The 12,470-nt window shown below is 40.0% G+C and overlaps 2 protein-coding genes across 8 annotated transcripts in view; both read left to right on the plus strand.

The window, feature by feature from the left end:
* The first annotated feature begins 197 nt into the window (after positions 1-197).
* si:ch211-245j22.3 (uncharacterized protein LOC563798 homolog) lies at positions 198-5,824 on the plus strand. The gene is made up of 5 exons (XM_049574096.1): positions 198-268; positions 1,764-1,896; positions 2,071-2,220; positions 2,337-2,442; positions 4,798-5,824. Exons 1-5 carry the CDS (start codon positions 198-200, stop codon positions 4,932-4,934), a joined length of 597 nt encoding a protein of 198 aa, XP_049430053.1. The 3' UTR covers positions 4,935-5,824.
* A 506-nt stretch (positions 5,825-6,330) lies between these two features.
* The window catches only part of ppfibp1b (PPFIA binding protein 1b), a 28,574-nt gene continuing 22,434 nt past the window's right edge, over positions 6,331-12,470 (plus strand). For 5 of the 7 annotated variants that reach the window (XM_049574061.1, XM_049574065.1, XM_049574064.1 and 2 more), the window contains exon 1: positions 6,332-6,541. The gene's annotated coding sequence lies outside the window, so the exon portion shown is untranslated. Of the gene's footprint in view, positions 6,542-12,470 lie in introns of all 7 variants that reach the window. The other 2 variants (XM_049574062.1, XM_049574063.1) reach the window with 2 other exon arrangements.

The following is a 12,470-nucleotide window of genomic DNA, read 5'->3' on the forward strand; positions in this document are numbered from 1 at the left end:
TATGAGCAATTACATTTGCCCTCTGCTGAACCCACTTTTACAACCTTCCTCTTTAGCCCCCCGAGGAGATTAGCTTTGTGTAATTTGTGGAGTGTGATAAGGCACTGGTTGGTGCAATTTAGAAAGCATGGCATAAGCTGGGATTTGTTGTGTATATAAAGTCAGTGGTGAATCCGGAGCTGTTGCTCCTTTACAGAATGGGCCAAGCTGCTACCCTGCCATGTAGGAGAGGGGAGTCCTATGTTACTGAGCTGTACGAGTGGTTCAGGTAAGAGTTTCATTTGGCTTCAAATTTCTACAGAGTTTTTTTAACTCCACACCCTGTGTGTATTCAGGTAGAGGAAGCTTAAAAATGTGTAGCTGAAATTGCAGATTTTTGAAGCAACATTCAACAAGTGTATAACTAGGTGGATCATTATTTTGTTTTGTAGACAAATCAACAAAGCATTTCTTGGCCTTTTGTTCCTTTATTTTCTCACGTTATGTCTGTAGTCAGTAGCAGAGGTGTCGACTCGAGTCACATGATTTGGATTTAAGCTACAAATTTAATGACTTGAGACTCGACAAAGAAAAAGACTTGCAACTCAACTTGGACTTCAACCCCAAGGACTCATGACTTCACTTAGACTTAAGGCTTTTTTTAAAAGAATATATTTATTACATTTTTTTACATATAACACAGAACAAAGCAGCTCAGACATGATATGACAAATAAAATGAGTAGTTAAAAATAAGAAAAAATGATAAATTGAAATAAAAATAGTGGGCATTACATTCAACCCCAACCTTCATCACCTCCTACAACCACACAAAGGCAGCAACAAACACACAAACAGGCTAGATAGACAAATAGCAAGGTTACAGGAAGACTGGTTTAGAGGCAATGTGCAGAGACTGGCTAAGCGGACTTGAGCCTTGACACCTTCCCCCAAACTGAAATATTAAAAAGTATATTGTTTAAAAAGGATCAATTTATCTCCCTCTTTTTCCTGCATCAACTAACATTACTGCTATTTATTGCCCGCTAGTCGATACCTAAATTCCAAGATCCTCTTTGTTTAGACCAATCCAACAACATCCAGTCAATCTGCAGGAGAGAACCATGAAGAACTAACGTTAGGCTACTGAGCACCAGTTGGAAAATATGATACTGAAGATTATTTCATTCACAAACAAACACTACATGTTGGTCAATAAAAACCAATTGTTGTATGCAAAATGTTCAGGTTGAAAATTACAGATGGAGACACAACAACTTCCAACATTTCAGAATTATAAAAAGCATTAATGATTTTTGTAAATTTAATATATTAAATCTGTGGTTGTAACAGCATAACATTTGCTGAAGAGTGCATTATGACTTGTGTAGGACTTGGGACTAGACTGCAAAGACTTGAGACTTACTTGTGACTTGCAGAACAATGACCTCTGCTCACTTGTACAGGAGCAGTGTCTATAGCCCTACTTTATTTCCATGACAGCACACTGCTGACGAGCTTCACTTTGTCATGTTGTAGCAAAGTGGTTCAAAATCATTTGACCTAATTATCTTAGCACTCCTGTCCCAGGGTGTAAACAAGCTTTCAAAGACGTGTAATCTCCACAGAGAGGGGATAGGTTGACCTTAATTCTCTTAATTCTTAATTTAAAAGGCACGTTTCTGCTGCTACAGACCTGACTCCCTTTACTCTAAGTGCCTCTATATTGTGTATCAACAACTTCCTCTCTCTTTATTTAAAAAATGTTTTGTCCTTTTGTGATAGAAAGTTTATCAATGAATGTCCCAGTGGGCTGATCACTCTTCACGAGTTTCAGAGGCATTTCTGTGATGGGACAGTGGGCAGCGAGTCAGCTGAGTATGCAGAGCAGATATTTCGCACATTGGACAGTAATGGGGTAAGGAAACAACTCTGAATGACTTTATGCTGTACAGCTCATGAGTCTGGAGGGAAAACGTCTCAGAGAGCACTAAAAGGACAATAATTAATGCCATCTAATCATGATAATGCACCATACAACCAAGACAAGTGAATAACAAACAAAGATGTTAACGAGGGTGCTCCTCTTTAGGATGGAGTGGTTGATTTCAGGGAGTACGTCATGGCCATCAGCATGCTTATTGAAGGTTCAGCTGTGGAGAAGCTGCGGTGGTCATTTAAGCTCTATGACAAAGACAGAGACGGAGCCATCACAAGGGAGGAAATGCTGGAGATTATGCAGGTTTGTGTGTGCGTTTCCGTGTCATACACAAACTCTGTCTCTTACTTATCATGAGATGAGACCACAGATAACTGGGTCTTTCACTTCAGCTGGTGTGTGTTTCCTTTTGTTCACAGGCTGTGTATAAGATGAGTGTCGCAGCTGCTTTAACTCAACCCAACCCACTCACAGCTGAAGAATGTACCAACAGGATATTCACGCGATTAGATAAAGACAATAACGGTGAGGAAATGATTTTCCCTTTCTGACTAAAGTCGTGTTGTAATGTAACTTCAGCATGGAAGCAACTCTATTAAGATGGTACACTCACCTTCACTCAGTGTGTCCTTTTCTCCTCAACAAACTGACCTCATAGAGTTGATAGCAGTGCTTCTGTAGAAGGTAAATATACCAATAAAATAACCCATTCAGTCTGTTATATGTTTTACAAGACTCAAGACTTTGGAACCATTCTGAAAACATGGAAACTCTGACTAAAGAGGTTAAATTGGCTTTTAAAAGTTATTTTAATCTGAAAGCATTTATGTCAATTTTGTGATGCGGGTCAGGGTCACTCACTGGGCCCAGTTTTATTACAACCTCAAAAGAGGCAAAATATAAAAGATAAAAGTGTTTTCAAGGAGCAAAAGCAAAAACCAGTGCATAATAGAGTAACAATAGGAGTGCAAGAAGTACAAGAGTTACTAAACATTAACTAAAATGGTGGAAAAACAGACTGAGCCTGATAATCAGTGTTATATTGAATATGATAAGAAGTGAGAGTATGAGAAGTAGTATTGTACATGACTGAGAAAATGATATTGCACTACACTGGTCAAGACCATGATGTTGTGAAAAATATTGCGCAAGATACTGAGAAGTAGTCATGTGCCTCATATGACATGCATCATTTTAGAGATGAAGCAAGAGACCCACGGGGCCACCACAGAGCTCAGCTGACATTACTGTCTTTTAGTACCATATGAAACGAGTACCTAAGTATAACTATCATACTAGCTTGTCAGGAAGGAGGCAAAATAACACTATGGCTAAATTATGGCGAGGGAAAAGCTGGCATTGCCATTTTGACAGGGGTCTCATGATCTCTCACTTCAAGATATATGAATGAAAATGGGTTTTATGGGTACCGACATGTCTCGCCTTTACAGACCTGCTCACTTTATGCTAGTTCCACACAGTTTGGAGCCAAAACCATGCCATTTTTCTCATCCAGTGCAAATATGTTATTTTCCCCTATTGTGTTTAAATATTTTTGCATATTCACATCTCTAAACAGTTTTCAAATTGCACAAATTGGGTCTGACTGGAAAGCTGAGACTCTTGTGGATTCAATGTGCCCAATTTTATTCATGTGTGATAATGTTTACTCCCATTGTAGCCAGTTTTACTGTAGTGAGACCATTTTTTCAAACAGACGTCTTTGTATAAAATGACCATTGTGACCTCTTGGATAAGCACAGCCTCGTGAAACTTTACAGCCACAGTAGCTCAGTCCATAGGGACTTGGATTGGGAACCGGAAGGTCGCCTGTCCAAGTCCCCGTCCGGACCAAATATGGAGCGTAGACTGGTGGCTGGAGAGGTGCCAGTTCACCTCCTTGAGCAAGGCACCGAAACCCCCACCACTGACCAAGGCAGCCCCCCCATTCTGACAGGTCCTGTTTGTGCATGTGTCTGTCTCTTTGACCTGTGTATTAATGACTAAAGAGTGAAAAATTGAATTTCCCCTCAGGGGAATTAATAAAGTATGTAAATTAAATAAATTTAAAAAAAAATCAGAGACCTCAGGCATTCAGATGGCGTTCATAGTGATATTTACAAAAAGGGGGTTTCTCAGCAGAACTGAAGTGCTTGCCATCCAGTTGCCATTAAAATGCCATTTTCCATAAACCTCGACATATTAAAAGTTTTTGATACTAAAACACAGTATGGATTTTTTGTGTTTGGTCCATAAGGTCTTGGTGTCTTACTGTGGTATTTTGAAAGGCCTTTTGACCATTTTTATAAATTTTGAAATGGTAAAATGTGGTTAAATTTAGCACCAAATATGTGAAACAAATGGGATTACCCCCAAAATTGCTGCAACAACTTATGAGACATAATTAAGCATGGAAATGGCCTTCATATGTTTCTATCATTATGTTCTTACCCCCTAAATAATCTAAACTTTAAATGTTTGAATAGGTACCTAACCAAAACACAGTGTTGATTACATATTTATAATGAGAAAAACTTGATACATTGTGGTGATGCACCTCAAATTAATCTTCAGGTTCCTAGCTTTCAGATGATGTAAACCACTTCTATGGGGCGTATACCACTCCTGCTATCTCCCACTAAAGATACAATACCCCTCTAAAAAAAGACCAGAATGGGTGCACATAAACCTTACATCTTACATTGAAGACAACTTAAATTCTTTGTACATGAATGATATAGTTATATGACTATAAGGCAGTTGCATTGGCAGCAGTTACCTAACATTAAAATCAGTAAGCTCTTGCTCACTGATATTGATTGAGTCTGTCCTCTGCTCTTTGTCTGTAATAATCACTGTCTCCCCTTGTTATGTCTGTAGCCATCATCAGTCTGGAGGAGTTCATAGAGGGAGCGCTGGATGATGATTGGATCAGGGAGATGCTGGAATGTGACCCGAGCACTGTGAAGGTGGAGAGGCCCCTGAGGAGGGACACCGCTTTGGGGACCCATGGTTGACCCAAAGTGGGGTATTCTATTCACTGGGAGAAGAGGAATTAACCAGTTGACGTTTGGACCAACATTTCCAGGAACAGCTTCCATTCATTGTGACAAATTATATCACAGTCTGTTGAATAACTCAGAGGGAGATGCCGGAGAGTGCTAGGAAATGTAGATGTAGTTTTTACAGTATGAAAAACACCCAGTGCTGCCTTCTAGAATATGCCTTAGAATAAATCATGCCTATAATGAGACAAAGAAATGATCCTTCTCATATTATATTATTAATTATTCATTCTGCCTTTGTGGCCACATTAACTTGCACCAGGCAATGGACCCTAAATCATTTTAAAGTAAACATAGTGTAATATTTACTATGACTCTCAGTTTCCCTTGGCTGCCCAGGGCCTTGTAACATCTGTCCTGCATACACTTGGTATTCCATGCAAGTCTGTAGTTTTTTGATTGTATGCCACTTAATACTGTAACTCCACTTCATTTTAGAAGAAAAAATGTACTTGTAATTCCACTTAATTCATCAGAAAGCTATAATTGTTGTTGTGAAGCTCCTCATTTCTGACATCTCCCTTCCTGACATTCCTCTGAGGCATGTTGACCTTGCTAACCAACTTGTACACATCACTGCAAATACTGTGTTATTTCCTCTGACACAGACTCACTCCCCGCTCTGGTCTGGTAGTGTTAATTTAAACTATTATTTACTATGTGGCACAAATCTGCTCTTGTTGTCAGTGTTTAATCAGGATTTCAATCTGCCTTCACTGGCTACAAAATTAAGATAATACTTACATGTCAATGCATCTGTTACAATAATGTATTATTATAATATGTAACATAACAATTTGCAAAGGGCCTGCATATTGAGTACTTTTACATACTTACCTGCATCATGTTGCATGTTAATCCTTCTGTACCTTAAATAAAAAACTGAATTCATAACTTTTATTTGTACTGGACTATTTTGGCACACTAGTATTGTGTTTTTTGCAGGATACAGTACCTACTTCTTCCACCACTGACACCCATAAACCACTAGATGTCGCCTGTGCTTCTTTAAAGCTGATACACAGGCACTTTGAGGAATATGCTGCTTTCATGGTTCAACAAAACTATGGAAAGTTTCTGGTGTTATCGAACTCAACGCGTTGAGCGCTAGGATGCTTTGGGGCCGTCAAGTGGCTGTCAGTTGTGGTTGTTGCGGGTCAGTTTCAACACGGATAAACAGACAAATAACGATTCATCACTTTTAAAGTAACATCTTAGTCCTGTCCACTGCTGGCGTCAACAGTGAGCGGTTTTATGTAGTACAAAACTCGTATCTCCCATCTTTCCCATGCTTCAGTGAACGCGCCAGGACTGCCATCATATAAAACGCTCCTGCTCTCAGCCCAGCCCCGGCAGCAGCGGGGCGGGATTTTCCAGCCATGACGTCCCAAGTTTTCCAACAACCCTGTCACTTCGACATCATGGCGTAGCGATGTGGACGGCCGGGGGTAGCACTGGTGGGTACGGAGAAGTTCAGAAACCGACCGCTGTGGAGTTTTTGTAAACAATAGAGGAAACAAACTAACGGAAATCCCGAATTCTTTTCGAGCAGAGTTTCGGTAAGTGAGTCCGGTGGTGTTTAAGCTGTGATTTATGATGTCCACTAACTTGGGTTAATGGGTTGCTAACGTGTAGTCGAGACAAACTAGAGCAGATGAATGTACACGTTTTGTTACCGTTGTAACGTTAACGGCTACTATTGTAGTTTGTCCTTCGTGGGTTGTGTTAACGGTTTTTAAAAGGGTCCCGGGGCCTCTGGGGTACCTTTAGGGGGGGGTTCAGGCACCCCCACAAGTTAACTAGCTAGTTAAACTAAAGTTAAATTTCACTTTTATTTAACGTTATGCACAATTAGCACGATAGGAAAACACTGACATGTAACATGTCAGTGTTTTCCTATCGATAACATTGTTATCTTCACTTTAGTTACTACTGTTACGTGTCAAGTTTCATCTGGTCAACATTTATGTTGTACACCAAAATATTAGCCCTCCTAACGAAGGGGGTTCATGGGACAGGACTATTTACTGGGGGGTTGAAGGTTTCTGACGTGAGAAAGTCAGTCTAAGGTTGGTTTATGACTTTGCCACCGCTTTAGACTCTGCCAGACATTGTGGTTAGCTACTCCCACTGCCTGAGGCCACATCTTTTTTCATAGACATCACTGGGTTCAATGTTGCCTTGAGGTGCTATGAAATTTGGTACCTAACATGATGGAGTTAACTACAGGTCCCTAAAAAGTCTTAAAATGTCTTATATTCATTCAGTGTTACAGCAATGAGGCCTTAAAAGTCATTAAATAGTCTTAAGTTTGAATTTGTGAGGTCTTAATTACTACATACTTTGATCTAATTTCATTTATCCATTTTTAAATTCCTTTTTGTGAAAGTGTGCAAAGCCTCTCTATGTAAAAGTCCACATTTCTAGTGTTGCCAATCTTAAAAAAATTATAATGCTGTAATTTACTTGATACTTGCACGTACTTGTTGGTAAAATGTAGATTGACTTAACTCTAATAATATTTCTACATAACATTTACCTCTGCACAAGACCACATATACTACTTGCCTGCAATGCTTACCTGCTATGGTTACGTAAGTAAAACATGATTTGTCAAAAAATCTGGCCAACATTTGGTTAAAAGTGTCTTGAACAGGTCTTAAAAGCATTAAATTTAACAGTCTGATACCTGTAGACACCCTGAAGTAGATCTGACTTAGCAAGGTTGTCCAGAGTTTACTGTCTGTTTTTCTTTTAAGCTATGAAAGTTGATCAGCTGTTGTATTGCCCTCCAGACGACCTCTTTAAAACAGTTTGGCCTAATTTCTCAAATGTTTAAAAAAAACAGTCAGAAACCCAGATACAGGATGCTCCCAAAGTTAAGACTGCCTTAGCATTCACTAAATGTAGGCTGTACCCATCAGTTCATTTCTGTCACTCCTGCCTCTGCAGTAAGACTTTTTGAAGCCATGCTGCTAAAGTGTGGTATTTGAGTTGAGACTTGGTGATTTAAATCTGGGGGTTTCCTTAAAAATGTTAATTATTGCTCAGATTACAAGGAAACCCCCAGGGCCCTTCATTTCACCTTCTACTAGTCTTTACTGCAGCAAAAAAGGCAAGGAATTTATTTAGGAAGAATGCTTAAAAATGTAGAAAGTTGGCCCATAAAACTGCAAGAAGCAACTTTAGTTGTAGAGGGGTGCTGGGTAGTCTAGTACAGTACATAGCAAAACAACCTTCAGCTGTTTTTATTTACATAGCCTGACCCTCTGCACCACGTGTCTACTGTTCAGTGTTGCATTGCTTTTTGCATAAATGTCAAAGACGGATAACTTCCGAGTCACCTGAAGGCACACGCAGTGCAGCCATGAGTAACGTGAAAAGAATGCATGCTGCTTTCCAACATAAATGAAATGCAGCTATGATCTGTTGCATACGTACGGGCAGGAAAAATTCTTCAAGATGTTATCACATGGAAGCTCTCTACTTCTTAAACTTCCATCTTTTGTTCTGTGTGTTTAAACTGCATCACCCATTCCACAGATGCCTTTTCGGTTTCTTATTTTAAGTTCCAGATGGTCTAAAAACAGTAAAGGCTTCCCTCGACTTTGCACCCACCTCTCGTTTTCATACAGCCCTCGTTGTTTGGTGGTATAAAATTAGTGATGATGTATTCTGCCTGCTCACTCAGGTTGGAAATAGCTTCAGGTTATTCCAGAGCAGCGCCCTGCCGGCGGCTGGTGAATGCCTTGACTGTGTCTACACCCAGTGAATCAGCGGGCACACAGCCTGCTTACTTTCATGCACCCTTAAACTTGTAGACAATAACATTAGCCCTGTCACAAGATCGAATCACAGCAGACAGTTTGCTCATTATAGAACTATTCTAAGCATTTTGTGTGTGGCACACCGTGTATAGTTAGCACCCAAACACACTAGATAATATCTAAAGAAAAGCTTGACCTTAAGCATTTTCTGAGCCTTTCAGAATAGACAGAGCATTCGTGGTTTGAGGTAAAACAGGATGAGATATGCAAACCCGAATTAGTCTTTTCTCATGGAAACACTGTCTGAAGGTAAAGACTGAGTCAAGGTCTGCATGACTCAAGACATGGAAAGTGTCATTATGTGGTGAAACTTGGATCTATCCCCTCGTGTCCACGGAAATCGACGCATATCTTTTTCTTTTTTTTTTTAAATGTTACCTGAATAAAAAAAGAACAAGTAAAGCAAATGGCTGTGTAATTTATGCCAGGATTGTAAATTCCTGTTTCCGCAGGCTTTTTTACCACCCGGGACAACTTGTCTCAACACAGGCTGTTAAAGCCAGTTGCATGGCTGCTGTAAACACTTTCTCCCCTCAGAGACAAGTGGCCCAGAGGCTCTTATTTTGATTTTTGCTTCCTGTGTGTATAAGAGAGTAGTTGACTGGTCCATCGGGGCCAAGGAATGACAAGATCTTTTTTTTTTTTTTTCCACCTTTTGAAACGGGAATACTTCAGCTCTCTGTAGCGTGTCCAGTGAGGATGGGTTATGATGGTCGTCTCCGCCTGAAGGGATCAGAGCTGAAGGATTTGAAAGGCCATTATAGTAGTCCACTCTCCCTCTTGTGTTCGTTATTCTCTGCATGTCTCCGTGAATTATATGGCTGTTTTCACCAAAGGGCAAGATTGCTTTTTGAATGCAGTTTCTTGTTGTGGTTCGAGGCTCTTTCAGTCTGAAGAGAGTCTGCAGGCAGGTGTTGCTGCAAATGCCATGTGTACTGTAGCGTAGCATTGTTTTTTTTTTCTGTCTTTGTGTTCTCCTGCTTCTCAGTCAAAATACCCCACTATCATGAACAATAGCCCTCTCTGTGTGTCTTATGGTTGATGCAAGTGGTGCTTATAGACAGGCAAACAGTGGGACTTTGTTTTTGAGAGTGATGCATGCTTGTTGGGATTTTTGAGATGTCGTCTTTGATAGCGAGCTTTCACAGATAAGATAAGATGAGGGCCAGTGCAGGTACATATTAGGACTGGGTAATATCAATATTATATAGATACTGTGACATGAGACTAGATATTGTTTTAGATTTTGGATATTGTACGGTAATATTGTGAGCGTTGTCTTTTCCTGGTTTTAAAGGCTTCATTACAGTACTAGCTTTTCTATTATTTGCCTCTACCCACTTAGTCATTATATCCACAATACTGATGATTGATCAAAATCTAAATGTGTAAATATTTTGTGAACGCACCAAAAGTCAACCCTACAATATTGTCACAACATTAATATCAAGGTATTTGGTCGAACATGTTGTGATATTTGATCTTCTCCATATATTCTCCATGATGGTTTATTAATTCAACAAAAATTAAAACACTCTAGAGCTTAAACGATTATTGGATTGACAGAAAATGAATCTACAACTATCTGAATAATCGATTAACCTACTTTAAAGCAAAAATGCCAAACATTCATTGATGCTAGCTGCTCCGATGTGAGGATATGTTAATGTTCTTTGTCATATTTAATCGTTAACTCAGTATTTTGGGTTTTAGACTGTTGGTTGGACAGCAACAAGCAATGACAAGTTGCCCCTCTGGACCCTTGGAAATCTTTATAGGCATTTTCACTATTTTGTGACATTTTTGTATACGAAAAATTAAATGATTAATCAAGACAAATAAACGTGTTGCAGCCCAGAAATACTCGGATCCACAGCCTTTGTTTACTCACCCCGTCTGCTTGCTAGACAACCCTCTCGTGTTTACAAATGATTATTGTACCATGGAGGCATCCCAGGACTTGAGGACAGAGTGCACCTCTCTGTCATTACGCTTTCTTTGTGCTGAGATCTTTCCGGACTCTCATGTCCACTGAATCCAGGGTGAAGCCATGAAAGTGCTCAGACACGGTCTTTACACTTGCTTAGCACTGATTGACATGTGGGCAGCAGGTTTCTGAGCAGCATGTCTGGTCTTGGCCCGGTGTGTCTGAAGTCTGTTTACTGAAAGCCATGTGTTAACCTTACCCATATTTGCCTTTCTGCAGTGAGAGAGGAGCTGACTCAGGGTTTTTGAGGGGGATGCCCCGCAGACCTTCATTCCAGTTTGAGTCATCGTGATCCAGACTCTGTCTTTGTTACCTGCTGTTAAAGACTGGGTTTCTGCTGGGCATTTGTTGAAGTCTAGGGAGCTGGTTTAGCTCCTTTTCACAGCATTGATACACTTTCAGAGACATCACAGTAATGAAGGTCCTCCTTGAATTTGCTGTAGGTTGTAGTTGAAATAAGTAATGCCAATCTTGAGAGCAAGTAAAGCCTTCACATGGATTTAGGGCAAGTCTCCTCCAACTATACTCCTTTTTCTTTTAACAAAAGACTATTTTGCATTCTTGTTCTCCTTCTGTATTTCTGGCTAATGTTGCATGTCTGATAAAATACCACTAGCGTGGTTACTGCTGATTCAAGGTCTTACAACAGTGCTAGTTTTTCAGTGATATTTTTAGGTTCCCTCTGAAAACACACCTCATGAAATGTCATCTTTGAACACATTGTTCCCTACCCTAGTATAACATCTATTTAAATGTTAGCAGGACATTGTAAACTCTTGTCTTTTGAAAATAATTAATCCTGCCTTTTTAAAATGTCATGTTGTACAAGAAGTGAGACGAGCAGTTACTTTAGGCAACCTGAGAGGAGCATTCAAACTTTTACTGCTGGAAACCACTCAGCAGTTTACTATGGAGCACACTGATGGCATGCTGGTCCCTCACATCTCCTCTTAGTCTACTGTGTGTTGTGACGAATCTAATGTTTTAGTGCATGCCTATTTTACACATAATGGAAAATATGCCCACAGGAATGCTGAAATAACAGTGTTAGGTCTGTGGGTGGTTTCCATAAAGTTTGTAAATGGTGCTATGTCCTAGTGTCGGGCACTCCCAGGATGTGAGGCAGCTGATTAAAGTGAGACGTGTGTGTTTGCGTGCGTGTGCAGATGAGTGCCTGTGTATGCATGTTTAAGCATGCGTGAATATACAGCAGAGCCTTTTGATTAAACGTCCAAAGATAAAGGGTCTGTTGTGCTGCTTGGGAAGATGTCCAATACTGGGACACTAAAATGTATCTCCGCTCCAGACAGAGTGTCCAGTGTCCTATTGGCAGGACATTCATTGTGCCAATATTTTCAGTAAATGGCCTGATTGATATTCTGAAATGCATTATTCATCACTTGCTCTGATGAAATTAACATAAGATGTCTGCAGCATAGAGCTCAAGAAGGTGGAACAACTCAGCGGAGCAAATATCATTTTCTTACAGTTCTTTTAATTTCAGTTTGATCTTCTTTGAACTGCCGCAAACTCACGGTTATCATGTAGCTATTTAGATGGGGTGCTGTTCATACACAGTGCTCAGCTTATCTGTGTCTGTACAGTCAAACCCGTCTCACAAACATGCTATTTCACCAGGCACTGTCCTTTTTTAGGCATTGAGGGTTGTTAAGG

This window comes from Epinephelus fuscoguttatus, linkage group LG4 (genome assembly GCF_011397635.1).
Source record: "Epinephelus fuscoguttatus linkage group LG4, E.fuscoguttatus.final_Chr_v1".
NCBI classification, from domain to species: Eukaryota; Metazoa; Chordata; class Actinopteri; order Perciformes; family Serranidae; genus Epinephelus; species Epinephelus fuscoguttatus.